Consider the following 24677-nt stretch of genomic DNA (forward strand, 5'->3'; position numbering starts at 1 on the left):
ATGTCAAAGATGGCAACCTTGATTCTAGAGGACGGAACCACGTTCAAAGGGCTCCTTTTTGGCGCAGATGTATCAGTTTCGGGAGAAGTTGGTACGTCCTTTTTAAGCTAATTTATAACTTCAGTGTTTAAACGTTACTGCTGCTTCAGGTAGCTCATAGCCACTTGCGTAGATGCGCTCGCATAAATAGCTGACTTCAGATCAGATTTTCGATTCTGTGCTTAGACATAATGTACCACGAGTCGAGGGGGCTGCTGGTCGGAGTTGTACAGCGTCAAACCCCCTTTCCCAACGAGTAACTCAACCTTACTTTCCCCGCTCCTCACAGGAACGTGTCGCCATAGCCACACTTCTATTCAACATCTGCCAATTCCACGTTGGGTTAGCTGCAGTTAATTAATGAATCAACTGACAGTTCCCCTCTTGTAAAACGTAATTTACAGATAAACCATCAGTCCCCGTTAAATGTCAGCGTCTTTACGGCTCTACTTGCTATATTCTACCACCTGTGGTGTGTTTAGGTAGTCTGTAAAGAGGGCACGACGGGAACTACCGTTTGAAGAGGTGAACTGTAATGGAATAAATGCTGAGCAACGTGGAGCAGGCGTGCCACATAAAAGATGAGGCAATATTTGATACACGGCCAAAGTGTTCCGCTGTGTACTTGTCAGATAGGCAGATTTAAAGTGATAGACTGTTCCGTGTAGTTTTGCGGGACAACCTCTCACACACACACACACACACACACACACCAGCCTGGCATCTCTGCCGGTGGTCCCTCACGTTTGTGTGCCATCATTCATAATGACTAACTCAAATAGCTGGATCGTGAATCGTTGACAAAGGGACAATATTTCCAATACTTTATATACTGGGATTTTAATTCCTCTTAATCTTAACAAGTCTTTTCCCAAAATACTAGTTTACTAAATGAAGAAAGCAATGTTTAAGTCCAGCCCGATGTTGCCTTGCACTTAACATAATGATCCCAGTCACTTCCACACAGTGGGATTGGTGCATCCCTATTTATTAATGACCATAAACCTGAATCAAGACTTCTCTGCAAACAAATTAACATATGGCTTTTACTTCTGTTTGTTTTGAGCAAGTGATTTTAGGATTTACTGTCAATGACTTACAAATCCCATTTGTGTTCCATATTTAAACGCCACTCTGATATAACCGAATGATTTGTGTGTCCAGTGTTTCAGACGGGTATGGTGGGCTACCCCGAGGCTCTTACTGACCCATCCTACCGCTGCCAGCTGCTGACCCTCACTTACCCTCTGGTGGGCAACTATGGTGTCCCGCAGGACGAAGAGGGAGAGTTTGGACTCAGCCAGGTGGGCAACAATAAGTCGCTTGGGTGTTTTGATGGGAAGGAAATTGGGGGGGGGGGGCGGGGGAATCGGGATCTAACTTTTTGTCTGTGATCATACTGTTACTTTTCCTCATTCCAACGCCACATAGTGACGTGTTTTCTTGTACTCGTGTTGTCTTGCTCAGTGGTTTGAGTCGTCAAAGATCCACGCTGCAGCTCTGATTATCGGAGAGCTGTCGGACAATCCCAGTCACTTTAGTTCAGTCAAGTCACTGGACCAGTGGCTCAAAGAGCAAGGGATCCCTGGATTACAAGGTCAGGAAACCAACATCTAAATGGATTAATTATAACAAATCAATGCAGAATGAAATGCACGATTTGATAGATTGTATAAAACAATCAAAGATGCTTGCAATCTTTTAAATATAACACAAAACCTCAACTACAAATGTTGATTATCTGTCGTTTCCATGTTCTCCAGGCATCGACACCCGCCGTCTGACCAAAAAGATCAGAGAGAAGGGGACCATGTTGGGGAAGCTGGTTGTGGACGGGACTCCTGAGGACAGTATTCCCTTTGATAACCCAGACAAGAGGAACCTGGTTCAGGAAGTCTCCATGAAGGTAACAAACCCAGATGCTTAAAATTGTTTTACTTATTAAGAGCCCTATAACTAAATATTTAAATTCTCTGCAGTTTTTCTGTCTTGATATTACCATCAAGTTCTCTAAAATGTGTGTAGGAAAACGATCACACAGGCTTGAAGTAAAGAAATCAAAAGGATTATTTAGATTGTTGATACACGCAAATAATACAGCAAACAGCCCTTGTGCTGACCCCAGACCAGTTTATCTGATTACTTCTCTTTTGTTCGCGTCCAGGAGCCCAGAGTATTCAACCCCAACGGTAGCGTGCGAATCACAGTGGTGGACTGCGGCATCAAATACAACCAGATCCGCTGCCTGGCTCAGAGGGGAGCCTGTGTCACCGTTGTACCCTGGGACCACCCGCTGGACAGCACAGGTCAGTCAGAGCTTATAACCAAACCTTTTTAGAGATAAAGGAATTTATAGCTGCTTTAGACACTGCAACATGTAAAGTTCTCGAGTTGCGCTCTCATGTCAGCAATGATAGTGGCGTTTTGCCCCTGCCACCCAGACCAGATAGCAAGCTTTAAACATTGCATAACCGCTGTTAACAACATTAAAATGTCAACATTTTCAATGTGCGGTTGTCAGAAACGATGTTCGACAACAAACTCAAGTTCTACAGAATTCCGAGCAGCAGGTGTTTCAGTGAACTGGTGACTTTCAGCCGAATGTATCAGTGGCTGGCGAAGATGATAAACGCAGGATGTATTCAAAATTGACCAAAAGCTTTTACAGGGACACCTTCAGGTTCTGTTTTTGTTTTTTTAACAGCTGCCGTCGGGAGTCCCCAGTTCACACGGTGACTCGAGAAACTGAAACACTGGTGGCGTCTGTGGCTGCAAGCTATTTAAAATCTTGACTAAGTACCACTAGACTGATCAAAAAGGCTTGTGTTTATATACATGCTACCCTTTCCACCAAATACATGTATATATCTGGTTACTCAATATCGGACCACTTGGTAATGTATTCTGGCACACAGACCTGGATAGTTAGTTTATTTAGGTTGCGTTTGTGGCCTTTGGTATTTAAGGCAATGAGCCTGGCAAACGAACTGAGCGAGTTTTACTGTCGCTTTGAAAGCCCATGGGACAGTCCCGCCCCCCATCCCCCAATGTCCCCCAGCTCACCAGGGTCCCATGCCTCACAACAACACACGTCATCTTTGTTTACAGTAAAAGGCTCTACAGACAGTGTGATTATAGTCGTCCAACCCTCAGTGGTAACACAGGCATTATTTATCTTTTTTCTTTTTCTAGATTTTGATGGTTTGTTCATCAGTAACGGCCCCGGGGACCCCGAATTCTGTCAGACCACCATCAACAACGTGAAGAAGGTGATCTGCGCGGAACATCCCAAGCCGCTTTTTGGCATTTGCCTCGGTCACCAGCTGCTCTCTTTAGTCATTGGAGCGAAGACCTTCAAGATGAAGTTAGTACCTCCATATTCCACAGTCTACTGCAGTTGTGTACTTCCTCAGTTTCATCAAACACATTTAAAAACACGTTTTTCAATTTTGGACCGTAAACGCCCCAATGTCTGTGTGTCTTGCATTATATTGTTGATTGATCAAGGTCTCATTGTTGATGCATTGATCCCCAATTTATCATTCCCATTACGAGTTGAGAAACCGTTTAATTCTTATCGCCATCACATTTTTGCTGCAATTTCTGTAGCTCTCAAACAAACAGTCAGTCAGTCGATACATTTTTCAATGAGCAATAAGTGTCAAATTTGATTTGATTTTGATACTGCTGCTCTGCACTCACCACGCTTATAGACGATTTCTGGAGCAGGACAAAGACAGAAATGCGCCCTTGATGACCTGAACCAGGCAACCTCTTCAAAAACCCGTTTACACTATCTAGAAAAACACACATTCATTCTTTCTTTTTTTGGAGCGTTGTGATGTTAACTGCAGATTTTTGCTGTTCTCAGCAGTCTGGCCTCTCATGACTGGTCTTGTTATGAGAAAAAGCTAAACAGACAAGCTGGCCCCGCTCCGCTCCGCTCCCCACTGTAGAACTTCACAGCAACATCTGTGAGCCTCCAACAACCGGCAGCTTTATCAGGCCTCGCTGCGAAGGTCACAGCGGGCAGCACACTTTCCCATTGCCCCTCTGGAATGTTGTTGGCATCTCGAATGACACGGGTATTGTGAGATTGCAGTGATATTTAGTTTACTTCCTTGTAAGAAGCAGGTACCGTATATCTCTTCACCTGGACCTGAATTGTGCTTTTGTTTTTGGGTTGCATTGAATGCATTTGAAAAGGAAAACCAAACAAATTATTTATCGTTTGACCAATATTTGCTTGATTGCATTTATTTATTTTAGGTTTTTTGATGGCTGATATTTTGTTCTGTAAATAAGATTTACATTTGACAACTTGAATTGAACTGTGAAGCTTTTGTAGCCTCTGTCATGACATTAAGACCCTGAATATCTCCATTAAAACCCAGAATAAAAACACCAAATGCAGCTACTACCACACATATTGTCATTTGAATTTCTTCAGATTAAGGGCTTTTCCATATGCAACTAATGGCGTCAATTGCTTCCTTTGTGGTGGACAACACCGATCAGATACTAGACTGCATTATCTAACCAACATGTCTGTCTGCTACTCAAAATGTAAATGAGTTCTACCCCAGAGATTTGATTCATATTTCTCTTGTCTCTTAGGTATGGTAACCGTGGCCATAACCAGCCATGCATCCATAAGGGAACGGATCGATGCTTCATCACCAGTCAAAACCACGGCTTCGCCGTCGACCCCAGCACCCTGCCGGAAGACTGGGACATCCTCTTCACCAACGCCAATGATCAGACCAATGAGGGCATCGTGCACAACACAAAACCCCTGTTCAGGTAACGGCGCAGTGACGTGATAATGAATAGAGATGCCTCGTATGTGAATTAATTAAACAATGTGATCAATGCTTTTTTCCCCCAGTGTTCAGTTCCACCCAGAGCACATGGCCGGTCCCACAGACCTGGTCGGCCTGTTCGATGTCTTCCTCGACACCGTGAAAGACCACAAGGAGGGCAAGGCCACCACATCTGGTAACAACAGTTTCAGTGTTTTTAAAGTACCTCGTAGAGAACTCTTTTCTAATTCTCTCACTTCACGTCTCGTGTAAATCACATTATCTCTCAGGCCAAATGATGGGTTTTAGCTAGCATCATTATGATCACCTATTAGTAGCTACAGTTTTAGGGCTATGCTACAGTATTAGGTTGTTATAGTGTTAAGTTATCAAGGTCAATTATCAGTTCAGTATTTTCTCCTTTACTGGGTGTAATGAAGTGCTATGTAGTAGTTCTATGACTTGGAGCAACACAATCCAAACGCGTGTGTGTGTGATTTCTTTTTTCCCAGTGAAGCAACGTCTCATGGACCACCTCACCTACCCGGATTCCCCGAATCCTGAGGAGGTATTAAGACCCAGGAAGGTCCTCATCCTGGGCTCTGGCGGACTATCCATCGGCCAGGCCGGGGAGTTCGACTACTCCGGCTCCCAGGTCTGTCTGGAATGCATTCTGATAAAAGCATTGCAAATATTCTGACGTTGACGTAAAAGTGACATTTTGGGATGCAGGGTCAATTTAGAAGTGTATGAGGCTGGCAGGCTTATTCCATCTGATGTTGTTTTGTCTCATTTTCCAGGCTATTAAAGCTCTCAAGGAAGAGAATATCCAGACTGTGCTGATCAACCCAAACATCGCCACTGTCCAGACCTCCAAGGGCCTGGCTGACAAAGTCTACTTCCTGCCTATCACGGCCGAGTATGTCACTCAGGTACGGACAAACACTAGTTTTTACAGATGCGTTCAATGCAAATTATATTCAGGGGAGCTAGCTTACGTCCTAATAACATTAGGACGGTTCCAATTTTGTAATGAGCTCCTAATGCTGCGTTCACACCTACTCGCAGCGCTTTACTCGCATGAGTTTACTCGCCCGACTATTTGTGGTTTATTCGCTTCATTTGTGCCTTAGTGTGGCTCATCTCTGTGGCTTTACTCCGTGGAACCAGTTATCATTTCCGCCATCCACCATGGACCTTTTAAACTTGTTGTGGACATCCCACAAACGTCGGAACATCCAACGCCCTCGTGTTTTGTTTCATAACACACAGCTCGGTGAATTTCACCGACTACGTCTTGATAACTGCCGCTTCCAGCGCTACTAGAGTAGCAGCAGCCAGTTGGATTCACCAACGGCACGACATCAGTGATGACGGCCGGAGCGTCTCAACGCTGATTGGCTTTCGCAACTCAACATCGAGCGGATTTTTCGCTTCGCTCTATTCGCAACCATTCGCGTCTGTGCATTGACTTTGCATGGGATCTACTCGCTTTTGGTGTGAACGCAGCACAAGAGTGCAGGTCCCCTCCTGAGACACTGAATATAACAGATCAACTCTTTTGACTCTAATTGACTTAATGTGGTAACAGATGAGGGAAGAGGGTACAAGTGGACATAGCCCATGAAGAATATGATGTGTTGAAATTCTTAGACGGGTATTTCTGTATTTGTAGTCGGTACTGCAATAAAGGACGTGAATGACTTTTACTTTTGATTCTAGATATTCATATAGCAATTGCTTCCATGTGGTTTATCAATGCTCCATGTCGTCCCATTTTGTTGCTTTCAGGTGATTAAGAATGAGCGTCCAGACGGCGTGCTGCTGACCTTCGGCGGTCAGACGGCTCTGAACTGCGGCGTGGAGCTCACCAAGCTGGGCGTCCTGGAGAAGTACAACGTTCGTGTTTTGGGAACACCCGTGGCATCTATCGAGATGACCGAAGACCGGAAGATCTTTGTGGAGAAGATGGAAGAGATCAATGAACATGTTGCACCCAGTGAAGCCGCGCTGTCTGTTGAGCAGGTGAGGAGACGGTACATCCGTTCCTTCAAGACACGCCTCGCATTTCTTAGGTCTAAATGCGTCCTCTTATTTTATGTCTTTGAAGGCACTGGCAGCTGCAGAACGCCTCGGCTACCCTGTCCTGGTGCGAGCCGCTTTTGCTCTTGGTGGTCTGGGCTCGGGCTTTGCCAACAATAGAGAGGAGCTCATCTCTCTGGTGGCATCAGCCTTCTTCCACACTTCCCAGGTGCTCGTGGACAAATCCCTGAAAGGCTGGAAGGAGATCGAGTACGAGGTGGTCCGGGATGCCTATGACAACTGTATAACTGTGAGTACAGAAGAGACACATTATGGTTTGATAGAGGCTTTGTACAGTTGATGCCCAGGTTGCTAGCATTAGGAGGCCCAGGTGTATTGCTAAATCAGATATATAACTTAGTTTTAGGGCCGCACCGAATAGTCTGAAGCTTCATTCAGAACTCTGACCGTATAATTTCAAATGCTGCGCAGGTATTATTCATTCTGTTTAAAACCTGTATTTCTGCACGGCTCCAGATAAAGATCAGGCTACACCAATATTATTACTATTATATTATTTGTGTATAATTAGATTCCAGTGGTGGCTACGTGGCATACTAGAATACTACTTGTGTGATCCGTACATTTGCAATAACTCCAGGACTCCTAGTCCTAGTTTAAAAAAAACTTTTTTTAAGTAAGACATACAGAACCCTGCGATTTTAAAAACAATAAAAAAGACATGTGAATATTTTAAATGGCAGTTTTGTACATTAATGTCCCTATATTCTATTTTATGTGGCATTTTATGATACTTATCGGTATACTTGAGACTCTATTCACTCTTCTTGTTCAGGTGTGTAATATGGAGAATATTGACCCGCTCGGCATTCATACTGGAGAATCCATCGTGGTGGCGCCCAGTCAGACGCTTAACGACCACGAATACAACATGCTGAGGAACACGGCCATCAAAGTCATCAGGCACCTCGGCATCGTAGGAGAGTGCAACATCCAGTACGCTCTTAACCCAGAGTCTGAACAGGTACACACAACATTTAAAAAAGAAGTGTTCATACGTATACCAATACACACATACTACTTGGACAGAAAACTCACTCACTTATTAACTCTGCTTTGATGTTTTCCAGTACTACATCATCGAGGTGAATGCCCGTCTGTCACGAAGCTCGGCCCTGGCCAGTAAGGCGACGGGTTACCCTCTTGCATATGTCGCAGCTAAACTTGGCCTGGGGATCCCACTGCCACAGCTCAAGTACGTGTATAATATTCCAATAAATCGGACAACACAGCAAAAGTAGGGAGGATGATTGAATCTGCCAAAGTGTGTGTGTTGAAAGCAACAAAAAATATATTGTTTCCTGTGTAGAAGTATTTGTTCAGATATGTGCACCAGCTGTGTAACACATGCAAGGACAGCCCTGCTATTAGCCTCTGTGAATGGGACATGTCTGGATTTTATTTATTCCATAACTTTTTGGAATTTTGTTGTTAAAAATCTGTGAATGTGTTTTCTGTAGGAACTCTGTTACCAACTCGACAACAGCAAACTTTGAGCCTAGTTTGGATTACTGCGTGGTGAAGGTGCCTCGCTGGGATCTCAGCAAGTTCCTCAGAGTTTCCACACAGATTGGCAGCTCCATGAAGAGTGTTGGTAAGAGAACAGTAATGTTATTATCACTTTGAACACGTTTCTGCCTTGATGAATTGTACGCTTTGGGGCTGGGAAGAGGAAACGCTGTTTGACGAGATCTTAATCTCAGCCTGCTGTTTATGAAACGGCATTAGCACAGAACAACAGGGACGATGAGTAGATCTTCACCAGCACCTTGTCTCGACAGGTGAGGTGATGGCTATCGGCCGCAGCTTTGAGGAGGCCTTCCAGAAAGCTCTGAGGATGGTGGACGAGAACTGTGTTGGCTTTGACCACACCATCAAGCCTGTTTCTGAGAAGGTAAAAAAGACAAAAAACAGCAGTTTATACCTCCTTTTTTTTGTGTTGCCATTGCCGATGCCTATAATTCTTACATCCTTCAACCTATGTTGAGTTGCTCAGTGTCCATTATTCACATGCTATCAAACTGTCTGTGAAGAAGCCCTGTTTCATAAACATCAGTTAGTTTGCATTTTGAAGAAAACTGTCCACCTTTTTATGTAGATGGTGAATGTCTTCAATTGAAGCGAATAAAACCTCACAGCGTGCCACATTGACAGAGAGCTGAGTCGCAGAGGCGTGCCTACAGTTACCAGGATGCATTGCGCACAAGCTTCTGGCGCCCGTGGTCTCCGCCAGCCATATCCCTCTAGCCTTACCGTCTCTCTGCTGCTTTTATGTACAATAACACCCTCTGCTCTCAGATTTTGTGATGCCTTTCTCCCTGTTGTATCTGGCTTGCAATACAAGCGTAGAGTACAAGGATGTTTTTCTTTTTCGAGCAGCATCTCGAGAGAAATACAAGTGGATTTAGTCTGTAGTTTTTCCTTACACCAACTAGATCACTATCACGCCAAATGACAGCGCTGGGTACAGAAAGAACTATACACTACACTGTAGCACACACTGAGGAGTGTATTGCTTCAATCAACTGCCTTTACCATCAACACCCTTGAGCATCTTTTTCACCTAACCTGCACTCTGAAACGCATGCCCAATGAACCTTGGTACACACTGTAAGAAAATCTCACATGCTCCTCCATGTCCACTATTCCCTATTGAACTTGTTGAGATCGAAAGGAACTACATTGCAAAATAAATGCTTTGCCTGAAATCTTACATTTATAATGTAACCACTCTGTTCAAGTGCTCAGCGCTGACAAATAACTAGCACCACAGTATTAAAGATATAAAACCATATCTTGTCTCTGCTCACCAGGAGTTGCAGATTCCTACAGACAAGCGCATCTTTGTTTTGGCGTCGGCATTCAGAGCCGGCTACACGGTGGACCAGCTGTATGAGCTCACCAAGATCGACCGCTGGTTCCTACACAAGATGAAGAACATCGCTGACTACGAGCAGCTGCTGGAGACGTACCACCAGGTAAATTTGATGAGAGTTAACCCGATGTGGGGGGAAATATTACCCAGTTCTGTCTTCTCTTGAGTCGTTTATATATTTATTGTTCTTCCTCCCAGGATGAGAGCGCCATGCCTCCAGAGGTGATGCGAAAGGCCAAGCAGCTGGGCTTCTCAGACAAACAGATCGCACAAGCTGTACAGAGGTGAGTGGGAAAGATGAGACGGTGCTCAAGGTAATCATCACTTTTAGGCAAGTTGCTTCAGTCAGTCTGCACCACAAATTCATTTTTTAGACCAGACTGAAAAAAGAGTTAAATCTATTTAATTATTGGTCTTATTCATACCTAAATTTATTATCTGTAATCTCTTCTTTTTTTTAGTGTCCTAATTTCTCCTTGATCAACATATTCTGAATGTGTTTTTTTTTTTCCCCTCCTTACAGCACGGAGCTTGTCATAAGAAAGCTGCGTCACGATTGGTCCATTCTCCCTGTAGTGAAGCAGATCGATACAGTGGCGGCCGAATGGCCCGCCCACACAAACTACCTGTACCTGACCTACCACGGCACAGAGGACGATCTGGGCTTCCACGAACAGCACATCATGGTGATCGGCTCCGGCGTGTACCGCATCGGCAGCAGCGTGGAGTTTGACTGGTGTGCGGTCGGGTGCATCACAGAGCTCAGGAAGGTGAGTCCCAGTTGAGTGGCACATAAAAGACTTAAAACGGATGCGAGGGGTCGATTTTTAACCCCTCCCACATTTTAAAAATCAATTTAAGAGTAAGCTATATTAAGAATCTTTACACTGCTTTACCTCAAAGCCCTTTCCAGCAACATCCGAACTATCCCTCTATGACACCTAGTGCTTTCCATCCAGAGATATGGAACGACAAGTAGGACGCAGCTTAATAGAGACTCTGTGGACAGCTCTTGATCTCTGACCTGAAGTGGAGGAAGGAAGCTCTACAGCTCATGGCACTGAAAATAATTGCTAGCTAATGACAGCTTTCGTTACAGCTTGTTGACCCTTAATTATCCTGTTAGTGATTTAACCTGGTGCGGTCACATCTTTTGACTTGATTTTCTGAAAACAAGATGATGCTTAAACCTGTTATGTGGCTTGTAGCCAATTAACATGAATGAATATTGCTTTAATAACATTTGGTTGTCTCATTTATTGCAGATGGGCTATAAGACCATCATGGTGAACTACAACCCAGAGACGGTCAGTACAGACTATGACATGTGTGACCGTCTCTACTTTGATGAGATCTCCTTTGAGGTAAGACTTTCCCACTAAAAGAAAACTAACTAATCCCATCAATTTGTTTTTGAATGGTGATGTAACTATTTTAAGACACAATTTTATAGGCGTGTTACACTTCATATATTTAACCATACTTAAAATACATTGTGCACATTATGAGTTGTATTCAAGTTTAATAAGTATCCTGGACATCCCAGGTGGTGATGGACATCTATGAGCGGGAGAACCCAGAGGGAGTGATCCTCTCCATGGGAGGCCAGCTGCCCAACAACATCGCCATGTCGCTGCACCGTCAGCAGTGCCGCATCTTGGGAACCTCCCCCGAGTTCATCGACTGTGCAGAGAACAGGTTCAAGTTCTCCCGAATGCTGGACACCATCGGAATCAGCCAGCCGCAGTGGAAGGAGCTCTCCGACACTGAGGTACAGACCGGATTTATACTTGGAAAATGTTTTTTATATATTTACTTTGTATTGTTCGGGGTATTTTTCTGCATACCGTACACATAAAGTCCTCACGTCTATTTCCCCATGTTTTTTTTCTTCAGACTGCTATGAAGTTTTGTGAAACTGTGGGTTATCCCTGCCTGGTCCGTCCTTCCTACGTTCTCAGCGGAGCGGCCATGAACGTCGCCTACGGTGACAGCGACCTCGAGAAATACCTGACCAACGCTGTAGCTGTGTCCAAGGAGTACCCTGTTGTGATCTCCAAATTCATACAGGAGGCCAAGGTTGGTACAGAAGAGATTAAAAAGTAGTTGACGTCGAGCTCTAAGATTATCTGTGAGAATATGAACTTCATAAAGTCAGGTCTTTTAAGGGCTGTGTCATTTACTTAATGTTCAGGAGATAGACGTAGACGCGGTTGCCAGTGACGGGGTCGTGATGGCCATCGCGGTGTCTGAACACGTGGAGAACGCCGGCGTTCACTCCGGTGACGCCACACTGGTGACTCCACCGCAGGATCTCAATCAGAAGACGATGGAGAGGATCAAGATGATCGTCCATGCCATTGGCCAGGAGCTGCAGGTCACTGGACCTTTCAACTTGCAGCTGATCGCCAAGGTGAGAATCCTTCAGGAGGTTCTGCCACGTTGACAGGAATCGGACACAAAAACATCTTTTTGACAGGAATCTGACACACAAATGTCTTTTTGTGTGTGTGTGTGTGTGTGTCCAGGATGACCAACTGAAGGTGATCGAGTGCAATGTCCGAGTCTCCCGCTCCTTCCCCTTCATATCAAAGACACTGGGCGTGGATCTTGTGGCCCTGGCAACACAGACTATTGTGGGGCAGGACGTGGAGCCTTTGGGCCTCATGAGAGGGAAAGGGATTGTAGGAGTGAAGGTAAACAAGTCACTTGTTGTGGCTGGACATCAGCTTTTATGGTTTTACTTAGTCTGAGGAAGCACCCCGTCAACTCTCATTTCCCCTTGCTGTGTGTCATGTCTTTCCTCCTAACCATGTGTCACATTATCCTCCCAGGTTCCCCAGTTTTCATTCTCTCGCCTGGCCGGAGCCGACGTGGTGCTCGGGGTGGAGATGACCAGCACCGGCGAGGTGGCCTGTTTTGGGGAGAACCGGTACGAGGCTTACCTCAAAGCCATGCTCTCCACGGGCTTCAAGATCCCTAAAAAGAACATCCTGCTCTCCATCGGCAGCTATAAGGTACTGGCATCCACATTAAACTGGTTAGAGCGCATACCAGATGAGCTTATTTGACCTTTCCATCAGTGTTTACTATGTTTTGTGTGTTTACAGAACAAGAGTGAGCTGCTGCCCACCGTGCAGGCTCTGGAGTCTATGGGTTATGACCTCTACGCCAGTCTGGGTACTGCAGACTTCTACACAGAACATGGAGTCAAGGTAACGGAATGGAGCCGTTTCATATTTTGATTAATTTCATCACTTAACTGCAGAAAAATATACTGTTCAGTCAAGTAATCAAGATTTGACAGATGTCTAATAATTTACAGTGCTGTGGAATATAACTAAGAATCCCTGGTGTTACGAACCTTTCAAGTATTCAGTCTTTACAGCTTTGTTCTGTGATGTGCGGCAGGTTTCCGGAAGCTTTTGTGAAAGACCAACAGCATGGTGTCTACTTCCTGCTTGTTGGTGGTGATATGTTGATTTTGGGTTCTGAAAGTAACATATATATATATATATATATATCTCATGTAGGGGCCATCCTCTACCCGATGTATGAATAATCAAATGTTAACGATAAGCTCACAAAATGAAACGGTAAAATAAGGCGGAAATATCACAAAGTATAAAAAAAGATCCTTTTGGTTTCCCGTTTCAGGTGAAAGCAGTGGACTGGCCTTTTGAGGAGGACGACAGCGAGGGGCCCAACAAAGAGAAGCAGCGCAGCATCATGGACTACTTGGAGGAGAACCACTTCGATCTGGTCATCAATCTCTCCATGAGGAACAGTGGAGGTCGCAGACTCTCCTCCTTTGTCACCAAGGGTTACCGGACGAGACGCATGGCCATCGACTACTCTGTCCCGCTCATCATCGACATCAAGTGCACCAAGCTCTTTGTCCAGGTGAAATATATTGTGTTTTGTTGTTGTTCTTTCAGAGTAATATTAAGCTTTTCGTTGGATGGCAACATAAGTGTTGTTGTGTTTTCAGGCTCTTCATCAGGTCGGTCCGTCTCCACCAGTGAAAACGCACATTGACAGCATGACATCCCAGACGCTGGTCCGTCTGCCTGGTGAGTCTCCGAGGCAACATTTTATTGATTTATTTTTGTGTTTCATTCGTCTGACTGAGTGTGGGTGTGAAGGAACCCACACAGTTTTTTGGAAAACTATAAAATAAAATAAAAAGATAACCTTTCACATAACAGTGTTTTAAAATGATGATGAATAATGAGCTTATGTTAATATTGTTTTGAACAATAAACTACAGTACTAACAGCAGTAGATAAACATGTTCATATTTCATATACCATATGGATTGAAAATACACTGTTGATTGACATTTATTTGCTCTATTTTGTATCTTAAGTTTATTGTTGTTGTTCTAATCACTTTGTGTGTTTATACGCATTTTAATATCCTGGATGGTTTTATATTTTTGAAGTATCCGATTTCTGTTTTGTGCATTTAAACATAATCTCCTGGTTCCAGAACCCATGATACTGTTAGAATAATGTATCCAGGAATATAAATAACCAGGTTACCCCTTTTTTATATGATCAAAACCAGGATAAGATTAATGAATACAATATTGTGTGTACATACATGTACGTAGTGTTTGTTAATAAATATATTTATTTAGATATAAATTAAAAAAAGATGATATCTTTCTTAGGTCTGATCGACGTGCACGTTCACCTGCGGGAGCCTGGTGCCACACACAAGGAGGACTTCTCCTCTGGGACAGCAGCTGCTCTGGCAGGAGGAGTCACCATGGTGTGTGCGATGCCCAATACTTCCCCCGCCATCACTGACGCCAGCACCCTGGCGCTGGTACAGAAGGTACGCCAAGCTTTTCTTTCTCGTTTGTCTCTGTCGGTTCAATCGTGACTCGTTCGTCCGGTCCAACATGTGAGAGTCGAGTCAGGTGTCGATGCTCTGGTCGTAGCGGGTCAACGCAGACATCCGATCAGGACCCATTGAATGTTTAATCCAATGTCAGATTTCTTTGTGTTCATAATATTGAGAGGTCGTCTCTGATCTTGTATTCGAGTATTTAATCAGAGCGAACAGATGTACAAATTAGAGAAAGAAATCCTGTGTAACGTTGTATCATCAGCTGGCCAAAGCAGGCTGCAGGTGTGACTACGCCCTGTATTTGGGCGCCGCTTCAGACAACGCCGCCGTCCTGCCGTCCATCGCTAGTCAGGCTGTCGCCCTGAAGATGTACCTGAACGACACGTACTCCACCCTCAAGATGGACAACGTATCTCTCTGGATGGAGGTAGGTCTAAGCAACTACGCTAACATGAATATACTATTTTCTAAATGTAGGCCTTTTTTTTTTTTTAAATAAGGGCAAAACCCTGAATATTTTGGGCATGTAAATAAGTATTTATCAACTCTTTATTCCTTCCTAACAAACCACTGTAGCTGAACCCCTTTCTATGCAATTACAACCAGTGCTAAATGTGTCTTAAACTAGTTTTCTGTTGTTTTTTAGTGGGGCTCTTTGAAACTGTAAGGAAGGGAAATAAGTGTCAAGATTTTAGCTTGCCGTGTTATATTTAGGTATTAGCTGTTTTGTCAAATTGTTCACAAAAAAATATATTTCTTCAAGGCAGGTTTTTCGTTTATTTTCACCCCTGTTTTTTCTGTTCAAATGAAGTAATTTGACCACTGGGGCAAAGATGTTGCACAGTTATTCATTTGGTAGACTGACCATTTTTGGAGCCTTAAGTCCCCATTCAAATTTGACTCCCATCATCCCCCTTTGAACACTAATCCATGTGTCTGGTTCTGTATGAAGCACTTTGAAAAGTGGCCCAAGCAGATGCCCATCGTGGCTCACGCTGAGAAGCAGACGGTGGCCGCAATCCTCATGGTGGCGCAGCTCTACCAGCGGCCAGTGCACATCTGCCACGTGGCCTCCAAGGAAGAGGTAAAATGCTGTTTTCCATTTTATTATCTATCAGATTTTTATTTTCTTCCATTTTGCAGTCAAAATGTCAAGAATATAGTTAAACTTTGAGTAGTAGTGCCAGGCAGAGGAGCAAATTAATCAAGAAAGATCTTTTCTTTTCTTTTTTTCTGTGTTTTGAGAATAAAGTGAAAATGTTGATGCATCAAACTCTTAGCGTTGGTGCATTTACCAAAATGTAAGCTTTATTCTTGAAAAGCAAAATTGAAAATATGTTTTTTTCTTTTTATGGCTGTCCCTAATAATCTTCCATGGAAATATGTAGTTGCTATGTTACCATTGTATTAATTGTCTTAACATTTATGTGCCAAGCATACACACTAACAATAAGACAATGCTTTATGCACATAGTCAGTTATATAAACTTGACTATATGGTTCTTTCTATACCTTTTTTATTAAGGATGTACATTTTAGGTTATTGGTAGCTGTTATTAACACTTATAATATGACATGTATCTGCTCCATAGGACCAATGTCCTTATGGCGTGTTATTAAACTCCTCACCTCTTCCTCTTTTCCAGATCCTGATCATCAGAGCAGCGAAGCAGAGGGGCATCCAGGTCACATGCGAGGTGGCCCCTCATCACCTCTTCCTTTGCGAGGAAAACGTGACGGAGATCGGAGACGGACGAGCGCAGGTCCGGCCCATGCTGGGAACACGCGACGACATGGAGGCTCTCTGGGAAAACCTGGACATCATCGACTGCTTTGCCACGGACCACGGTCAGCAAACCCCCCCCCCCCCCCCCCCCCCCCCCCCCCAGAAAGCAGTCTGACAATCGAATAATGATTCACACCTCAGGAGGAGAGCTAATGTTTTCCTCGTGAACATGTTTGTGTTGTCAGCGCCCCACTCTGTTGAGGAGAAGAGCGGGGATAGTCCTCCTCCGGGTTACCCCGGCCTGGAGACGATGCTGCCGCTGCTGCTGACCGCCGTCAGTGATGGCCGTCTTACTCTGGATGACATCATCAAGCGTCTTTATGACAATCCACGCAGGATCTTCAACCTCCCTGTACAGGACAACACCTATGTGGAGGTACACATTTATTGAGAGAGCATGTTTTTTTTTTATGTGGTTTTATGATTCTTTTCCTCTGCATTTGAGGCAAAAACTGGACACAGGAATCTATGCGTCATACGTAATCTGGCAAATAATGCTCACACTTGTATTTTGTTAATTACTTAATCACTTGTCTGGGCCTATTAGGTGGACTTGGAGCAGGAGTGGGTCATTCCTCAGGCCATGCAGTTCACTAAGTCGAAGTGGACACCTTTCCAGGGTCTGAAGGTGAAGGGTAAAGTCCGCCGCGTGGTTCTTCGAGGAGAGGTGGCCTACATCGACGGCCAGGTCGGCAAACGCACGCACGCACGCACACACACACACACACACACACACACATTAATTCGTTGTAGCCATATATTGTTTTCAGAAGCCAAAAAGGCTGTATTCAACTTTAGGCTTATGAATAATTATCGTATTTGTCCATGTAACATACCTCAATAAAAGTTGAACACAAACTAAGGAATTTGCATGTTTTTACAAAATCAAAGATTGGAACAATTGCAAAACAAAGATGCAGTCAATTAATGTATTTATGGAATAGTTTTAGTATTTTGGTTTGGTGGTACATATAATATACATTTGATTGTTCTCTTATTTTCAGTGTTTAGATTAATTGAGAAATGTACAAAATAATGAATGGAAGACGTGTAGGTGCAATGAGCTGATGCTTCCGATGAAATAAATGAACTTTAAAATGATTTATGTAACATTTTTTTACTTCTCTGTCATTTGATTGGGTGGTAGGTCTCGATGTTTTAAACCTGGCGTTCTTCCTCTCATTCTCAGGTGTTGGTGCCTCCGGGTTATGGTGAAGACGTAAAGGCGTGGCCCGCTGCTTTGATTCATCTCCCTGAACCTGTCAAAGAAAGTCCGAAGGTACTCAAAGTGGATTAAATAATAATACATAGATACAAGATAATAGATATACAAGCAAATAGATGTCTGCTAGTCATCACCATATTGTGATATATCTCCTCATCACCGCCACGGTTTCATGGATAATGTCTGCATTTATTCAGAGATTGTGTATTTCCTGTGGTTTTAGACTCCAGAGCACTCGCGTCCAACTCCTCCCCGGGAAGCCCTGGTCCGAACCCGAGCACCCAGCCCCCGTCGATTGGTAGGAGAGAGCCGCTACCTGCTGCCTCCTCGCATCCACCGCTCCTCGGATCCTGGACTAACCCTAGGTACTACAACTCTCACAATGATGGGTGTACAAGCAATACAGTGAGAAAAACAACCCATATTTGCCTTCTATACACTGCATTTGACTTTCCCTTATGCATTTAACTGATTGGTGCATCGTGTCCCCGTGCTCTCTGCAGAGATGGTTATGCTACCAGCAGCAGCAGCCGCTGGTGACGGTTACAGCCACCCTCCTCCTCTGTCCAGGCTGCTGTCCCCTCAGTCAGGACCAGGACTGCTACCTGCTGGACAGTTGTCCCACTTCCAGACCTCTCCTCTGCTGCACCCGCTAGTGGGTCAGCACATCCTGTCTGTCAGACAGTTCAGCAAAGAGCAGGTACAACACACATACTCTGGGGGGGGACATTGTATAACATTTGAGACTTGTGCAACCTTTTTTTGATGCCCATTATTTAGTTTTTCACAATTTGCGTACATTTTGTTTGTTTCAGATCTCGCACCTTTTTAATGTTGCCCACACTTTGCGTATGATGGTTCAGAAGGAACGCAGCCTGGATCTCCTGAAGGTAGGTCCTCTTCACAAAGGTGTTCATCTTATTGCTCATAACAAACGATATATGTGCGAGTAATGCACATCAATACCAAAGGCATCTCCGTTTCTTGAACTGTTATTAAGTCAGTTTATTCCCGTTCAGCCCTGTTTTTGACAGCAGGAACTTTCAGACCGTTACGTTTTGTGGTTGCTCTCGGACTCATTTTCAAAAAAAAAGAGAGATCGCTCAAACAAGCTGAGAGGGCGAGCGGCTGTTCTGTGAATGAGAGAGAAAGTTATTTGCTGATTGTTTCAGGGCGGTTGTTCTCAAGCACAAATAAAAATGACCCATCAAATGCTGAACAGATGATTTACTGTGGAGACAGATGCTCTGTGTTTCATTGTCCTCCTCTGCATTTGATTCATTAAATCCAACCTGCATCAATCAATACTATGCAGGTTGGATGAAAAGTAGTCCCAGGAATCAAATGACCAGGAACTTCTTTGTGAAAACGCGGCTCATATAAAATAAGATAAGATAAGATAATCCTTTATTAGTCCCTCAGTGGGGAAATTACAGGATTACAGCAGCATTGCTCACAGTAATAAGTAAAACAAGTAGTATAACAGAAATAAGATAGAGTAAAAAAACAAGAAGAATATTATATATACAGACAGAGTAGAAATAGAATAAAGTGTATAAAATAAATAAAAAAATAAAAAAAATATGACCCACTATATGACGAAGCAGACTCGTACCTGAAAGTAGTTTAGTCTTTGTCGGTCTCAAGCCCAGCACCACATCTAGCTCTTCTCTCCTTACTTTCCAGGGTAAAGTGATGGCGTCCATGTTCTACGAGGTCAGCACTCGCACCAGTAGCTCCTTCGCGGCGGCCATGCAGCGGCTCGGCGGCTCGGTCGTCCACTTCTGCGAATCCACCTCATCGACGCAAAAGGGAGAATCTCTGGCCGACTCTGTCCAGACCATGAGCTGCTACGCCGACATCTTGGTGCTCCGACACCCAATGCCTGGAGCCGTGGAGGTGGGTTTCAGCTCTCACTGAACCTTTTTGTATGGTCAAGCGCCTTTAATGTGCCTTTGCCACTTTCTGCTGTGTCTACAACAAGTTATACGATATTTAACAGGTGCTGGATATTTCCAAATGGTTGAATGTATAATTTGTTCTGATGGGGGGGACGGGACGATACAACTCGTATACAACTAAAAGGCCCATTTTTGTGATCATTATTTCTCTTAAACAAAATAAATATTGCTTGCAGATTTTTATCTAAAATAAAATGTCAATCACAAGTTATTCTGCTGGCTTCCAGTTAGTTTCATGACCATCTTTAAGATCCTGTTACTTGTTTGTATATGAATTCATGAACTCTCATCTGGTTAAATTAATGATGGGCCTCCAAGATATGAAGCTGGTAGATCTCTCAGATCCAAAGACTGACAACCAAATACTTCCTCTGGATCTGAATATGTCAAAATACTTTTGATCTCAATTGTACATTGTGTGTACATTTTTATTTATAATTATTTTCTTATTACGGTATGTATTCAGATTTTTTTTTTCTTGATGTCAAGGGTTTAGTAAAAACAGCTTTTAACAAGGTATTATTGGCCAATGTTATTTGTTTAATTATTAAAATGTTTTATTAGGAACCCTAAAAATTGTTTCTTAAATAATTGCAATGAAGACATATTGAGGCTATGGTGGAGCATGTTGTAGGTCCAAACCCAACCTGTCAGTGCTCTCTGGTGGACAAACTATGCAATGAAGACACTAATAACAAAAGATGCATATCGTTGGCATTTCTATACTCCGTTTACAAATACTTTATACATACTATTCATACTATGTTTTCCATCATCGCAGAGTTCCAATTACATTTGAATTGTTTTGACTTTCTGACTCCAGAGTGCATCTCGTCATTGCCGTAAGCCTGTGATCAACGCCGGAGACGGCGTCGGGGAGCATCCAACCCAGGCACTGCTGGACGTCTTCACCATCAGAGAGGAGCTGGGGACCGTCAACGGCATGACGGTGAGGAATTGTTCGACAATTTTGGAGGCCCCCCCCCCCCCCTCCACAGTTTCCCAACTTTTAGTTTTTAGTTTACCACCACTTTTAACCAATATTTCTATTTTGGTTTCTTATATCTGTCGTGCGTTTCCTATCAGATAACTATGGTCGGGGATCTGAAACACGGCCGCACGGTTCATTCCCTCGCCAAGCTGCTGACCCAGTACCGCATCACCCTGCGCTACGTGGCTCCCAAGGACCTCCACATGCCGGCAGAGATCATCAGCTACGTGGCCTCAAAGGGCATCAGACAGGTGGGGACTCGGCTGTGTTGAAACAGCATTAGATTAGATTAGAAAACTTTATTAATCCCCAGTGGGGAAACTCATTTGCCACCAAACATTTGTACAGACAACAATAGAAACAGTCCACAGAACACAACAAAGTAACGCACTACAAGGAACAAACGTAACCACATTTGTGACGCTACAATCTGATAACTTTTTTTATTTTCGACAAAGCATTTCTTAAAGTTTCTTAGTGTTAATATCTGAGTTTGACATTTAAAAAAAAAGCAATTTAAGATGGTGTATTTTCACCTGTTTGCAGGAGGAGTTTGAAAGTATCGAGGAAGCTCTGCCAGAGACCGACGTCCTCTACATGACGAGGATCCAGAAGGAGAGGTTCGCATCTGAGGAGGAGTACATGAATGTAAGTCAACTTGTTTTTATTTCATCAACTGTATGTTGTCTCTTCAGATTAAGGCAGAAAGCAATGCCCTTTTTAAATAAAGATCATACAATAAAACTGTCAAATTGTAATTTTACACTAAATCCTTTCTTTTTTTTATTGGTAAATTATATACATATGTTTTTTTGTTTGATGGGATGAAAAGTTGTCCAATGTTTTGAGAGTCGAAGTAGGAGACTTCCCTCTTTCACCAAGTCATCGTATGTGTCTGCCTTTTGTTTCTCAGTGTTTTGGCCAGTTCATCCTCACGCCTCACATCATGACGGTAGCCAAGAAGAAGATGGTGGTGATGCATCCGCTGCCAAGAGTCAATGAAATCAGGTAAGACCCAATCGGCACCATGAGGCATTCTCGTACAATAACCTGAAACCTCCTGGTCCGTCACAAGAAATGGAAATATTTTCTACATTCATTGTTTTAAGATGCGTTTTGGGAAACGTTCCACTTTATCTTAAGACAGTATAGAGGTAGATGGGAGCCAAGGATGCAACACAGGTCCTCTGCTGGCTTCAAACTATGTATATTACGGTTATCTGGAATGTGCCTTAAATATGAAGTCATCAAGATGTCCCAAAAGTTGATGCTTGACCTTGTAAATAGTTAACAAAACTTTCTTTTCTTTAAAGTCACCACAATGTCCTTTCTGCAGCTTTCATTCGTATGTCAATCTTCCTCGGCACATGGCATTTATCCAGCCATCATAGATTTATAGATGTTCAGACTTCCAGGTTTCTGGCCACTTTAAGGACCTCTCATCCATGTTGGCTTAAAAGTTGAGACTGAATGCTCATTCTTTGACCTTGGAGACAATCTCACCTCAATGTCCATTTAGTTTTGTAAACTTGGATTCTTATTCTTGTCAAATTAATAATATTCCCCCTGAAACGAGAAAACCGTGGCTTTATGTAAACTAACCATTTTTATTACAGCAGCCAGTTCATTTCTTGATCAGTATTTTTGTCTAAAATGGTGAAACATGCCCGCCAGAAACTCTCGGAGCATGGTGACCTCTTCAAATTGTTTGTATGTTCGACCACCAATCCTACGCCCAAAGGCATTCTGTATACTAAGATATATAAAACGGAGGAAAGCAAAGAATTTTCACATTTGAGAAGCTGGCACACCGTTACTCTGTTCCAACCGTTTAGTCTATGGCGATAAGCAGTAGTTGCAGGTGTCTTTTACAACACTTTTTTTTTTTTAGGGATACCACTTCCTGATAGTGATTTTTATTTTTCCTGGGTACGTCGCCACAGACCCAGTTCATGATACTGCAAACGCAAGAACTTTAATCAGCAGGCCACAGGCTAAAACAGCGTCTGGTTAACTAACTCGGCAACAGACAGAAACTTAACAGACGTTTATTTGAATTAAGTTAAATAATTTGTTATAAAATTGTAGCAGATACATTTGATTAATCCATGCAGCTGAATTTGTTTGACAAGAAGGGCTCCCTGGGAGATTGGAAATATAATTTCCATCTGATAAAGTAATATTTAATCTGATTTGATTTGTTCTTTGAAGGCAACTGATCTCTGAGGAAATCCATTTGTAATGCACTTAAATAACTATTGATGCTCTACTGCAGTAGAGTAGTAGATAGTGCAGTCTTGCTGAAACTTATCCGTGTTTCCTTTTTGTGCTTTTCTCTCAGTGTGGAGGTGGACACAGACCCAAGGGCAGCGTATTTCCGCCAAGCAGAGAACGGCATGTACATCCGAATGGCTCTGCTGGCCACGTTACTGGGCAGATAAATCCGCTATTTGCGCCTACCGTTTTTTAGAGTAATACGTTTTGGACACGATACCAGCTTTTTCTTTCCTGAAATCTTTGCATTTCTTGTTTACAATCTCTGAAAGGGCGTTTGTAGAATGAACAATAATAATTTAACTGAGTTGTTAAGTTTCTGAACGTATGTCATGCTGCTACATGTTACTGCATTTCTTCAGTGTGACCAACCATTGAGTGTTTTTCAACAACTGGATGTTTTCTTTCACTTTTCCATAAAACTGCTTCTTCACTAGAAATACTTGCTGTATTTGGAATAGGGTGAATTTATTGTGTTTGTTAATTATGGTGGACAGGCAATCAGTATTTGTTCATCAGTGAGCCAAAGTGATCTTAAGGAGAAGGGGAAGACTCCTTGGAGGAAAGACCTTTAAATGATAACGTTGATGGTAGTATGATGTGTGGTAATGCTTAATTACATTTTTTGGTAGCTGGGTAAAATGTTCTCAACTGTAGGTCAATTTAAAGGGACCAGTTACATTAATAAAAGGGAGGGAACGGTGTAAGGGATTGTTCTGTTTGGACCAATTATGCTGCCAGTTAAGTTACTAGCTACATAAACGTGTTGCATTAACTGAAAGTATTCTCTCCATACTGGGTCTTTGATGATTTCGAAGGGATTTCTTATACTGCTGCAGTTCAGAAGTATTCTTGTATCCTCTGGGAACAAGTGGATGAATGACTTTGTATTAAGTGGAGAAATAAATAATAATAAACAATTTTCTCTTTTGCATTTGACGTTGTCATTAATATTCATCACATGAAGTGGCACGACATTACATGTGGCACAAAGCTGTTACGAATGTAGTCATGGCAATAAGTCCTGGTTGTACAGGTGGAGCTAAAAAAAAAACAATGGATTGTGTAACGTTACCTTTCTCCCGTAGTAAATTTATTATTTACTTCATGGTCTTTGAGTTTAAGGCTATTTAATTAAAAACAATATTAATAAAAAGCCCAGGCAGAGGAATTGCACCATTGCCTCTGTAAAGCTTTTTTGTATAAATGTAATGCAAAGAATTTCATACTGTGTAATACAAACCTAAAAATGTGAATGTGCATAGACAGTAAAGTTGGAAGAGAAATTGTCAAAGCAAGAGATTATTTAAACTGGCTGCTGCATTCAAGAACTATTGAAAAAAATATATTCAATTTAATTCACAAGGGTGCATGTATGACTCGGCAATGTTTTGAATATCGAGACAAAACGAGATTACGAGAACTGAAATTAATCTTATTTGGATCCTGTAAAATACTGGAGCTGCTAAAATATTTATGAATACACCTTGATTCCCTGCACTTCCATGTTATTGTCTGGCATACTATAGAAATCATGTGCGTTTCTGTTTTCATTATTTATTTGTTCAATGTGCATATTTGAAGAGGCACAGGCTAATTTCCTCTCGAAAGTGCTGAAATATGCAGCTTATGGTCAACAATGCATGTGAAGCGTTTATTACAACATCCTGGATGCCCCCTCTATCTATTTGTATTATTTTTCTGCAGCATTTCGGATCGGAAATAATTAATTTGAGAAATAAGTAGAAATCTGATTTCATTATC

At 42.8% G+C, this 24677-nt stretch overlaps 1 protein-coding gene across 1 annotated transcript; it reads left to right on the top strand.

Annotated features, from left to right (window-relative positions):
- cad (carbamoyl-phosphate synthetase 2, aspartate transcarbamylase, and dihydroorotase) lies at positions 1-23847 on the top strand. Its single transcript, XM_034527386.1, has 44 exons — positions 1-91; positions 1204-1343; positions 1507-1636; positions 1803-1945; positions 2204-2345; positions 3232-3403; positions 4657-4842; positions 4928-5037; positions 5354-5496; positions 5642-5773; positions 6633-6866; positions 6952-7173; positions 7720-7908; positions 8015-8139; positions 8405-8538; positions 8726-8838; positions 9758-9922; positions 10018-10103; positions 10343-10589; positions 11085-11183; positions 11366-11590; positions 11716-11898; positions 12014-12232; positions 12348-12515; positions 12654-12836; positions 12930-13034; positions 13477-13722; positions 13811-13892; positions 14495-14661; positions 14939-15103; positions 15629-15760; positions 16323-16524; positions 16648-16838; positions 17010-17150; positions 17652-17741; positions 17911-18052; positions 18191-18387; positions 18503-18577; positions 19374-19586; positions 20472-20597; positions 20735-20890; positions 21186-21287; positions 21553-21647; positions 22981-23847. Exons 1-44 carry the CDS (start codon positions 1-3, stop codon positions 23078-23080), a joined length of 6708 nt encoding a protein of 2235 aa, XP_034383277.1. The 3' UTR covers positions 23081-23847.
- The last annotated feature ends 830 nt before the right edge of the window (positions 23848-24677 follow it).

This window comes from Cyclopterus lumpus, chromosome 24 (genome assembly GCF_009769545.1).
Source record: "Cyclopterus lumpus isolate fCycLum1 chromosome 24, fCycLum1.pri, whole genome shotgun sequence".
Classification (NCBI taxonomy): Eukaryota; Metazoa; Chordata; class Actinopteri; order Perciformes; family Cyclopteridae; genus Cyclopterus; species Cyclopterus lumpus.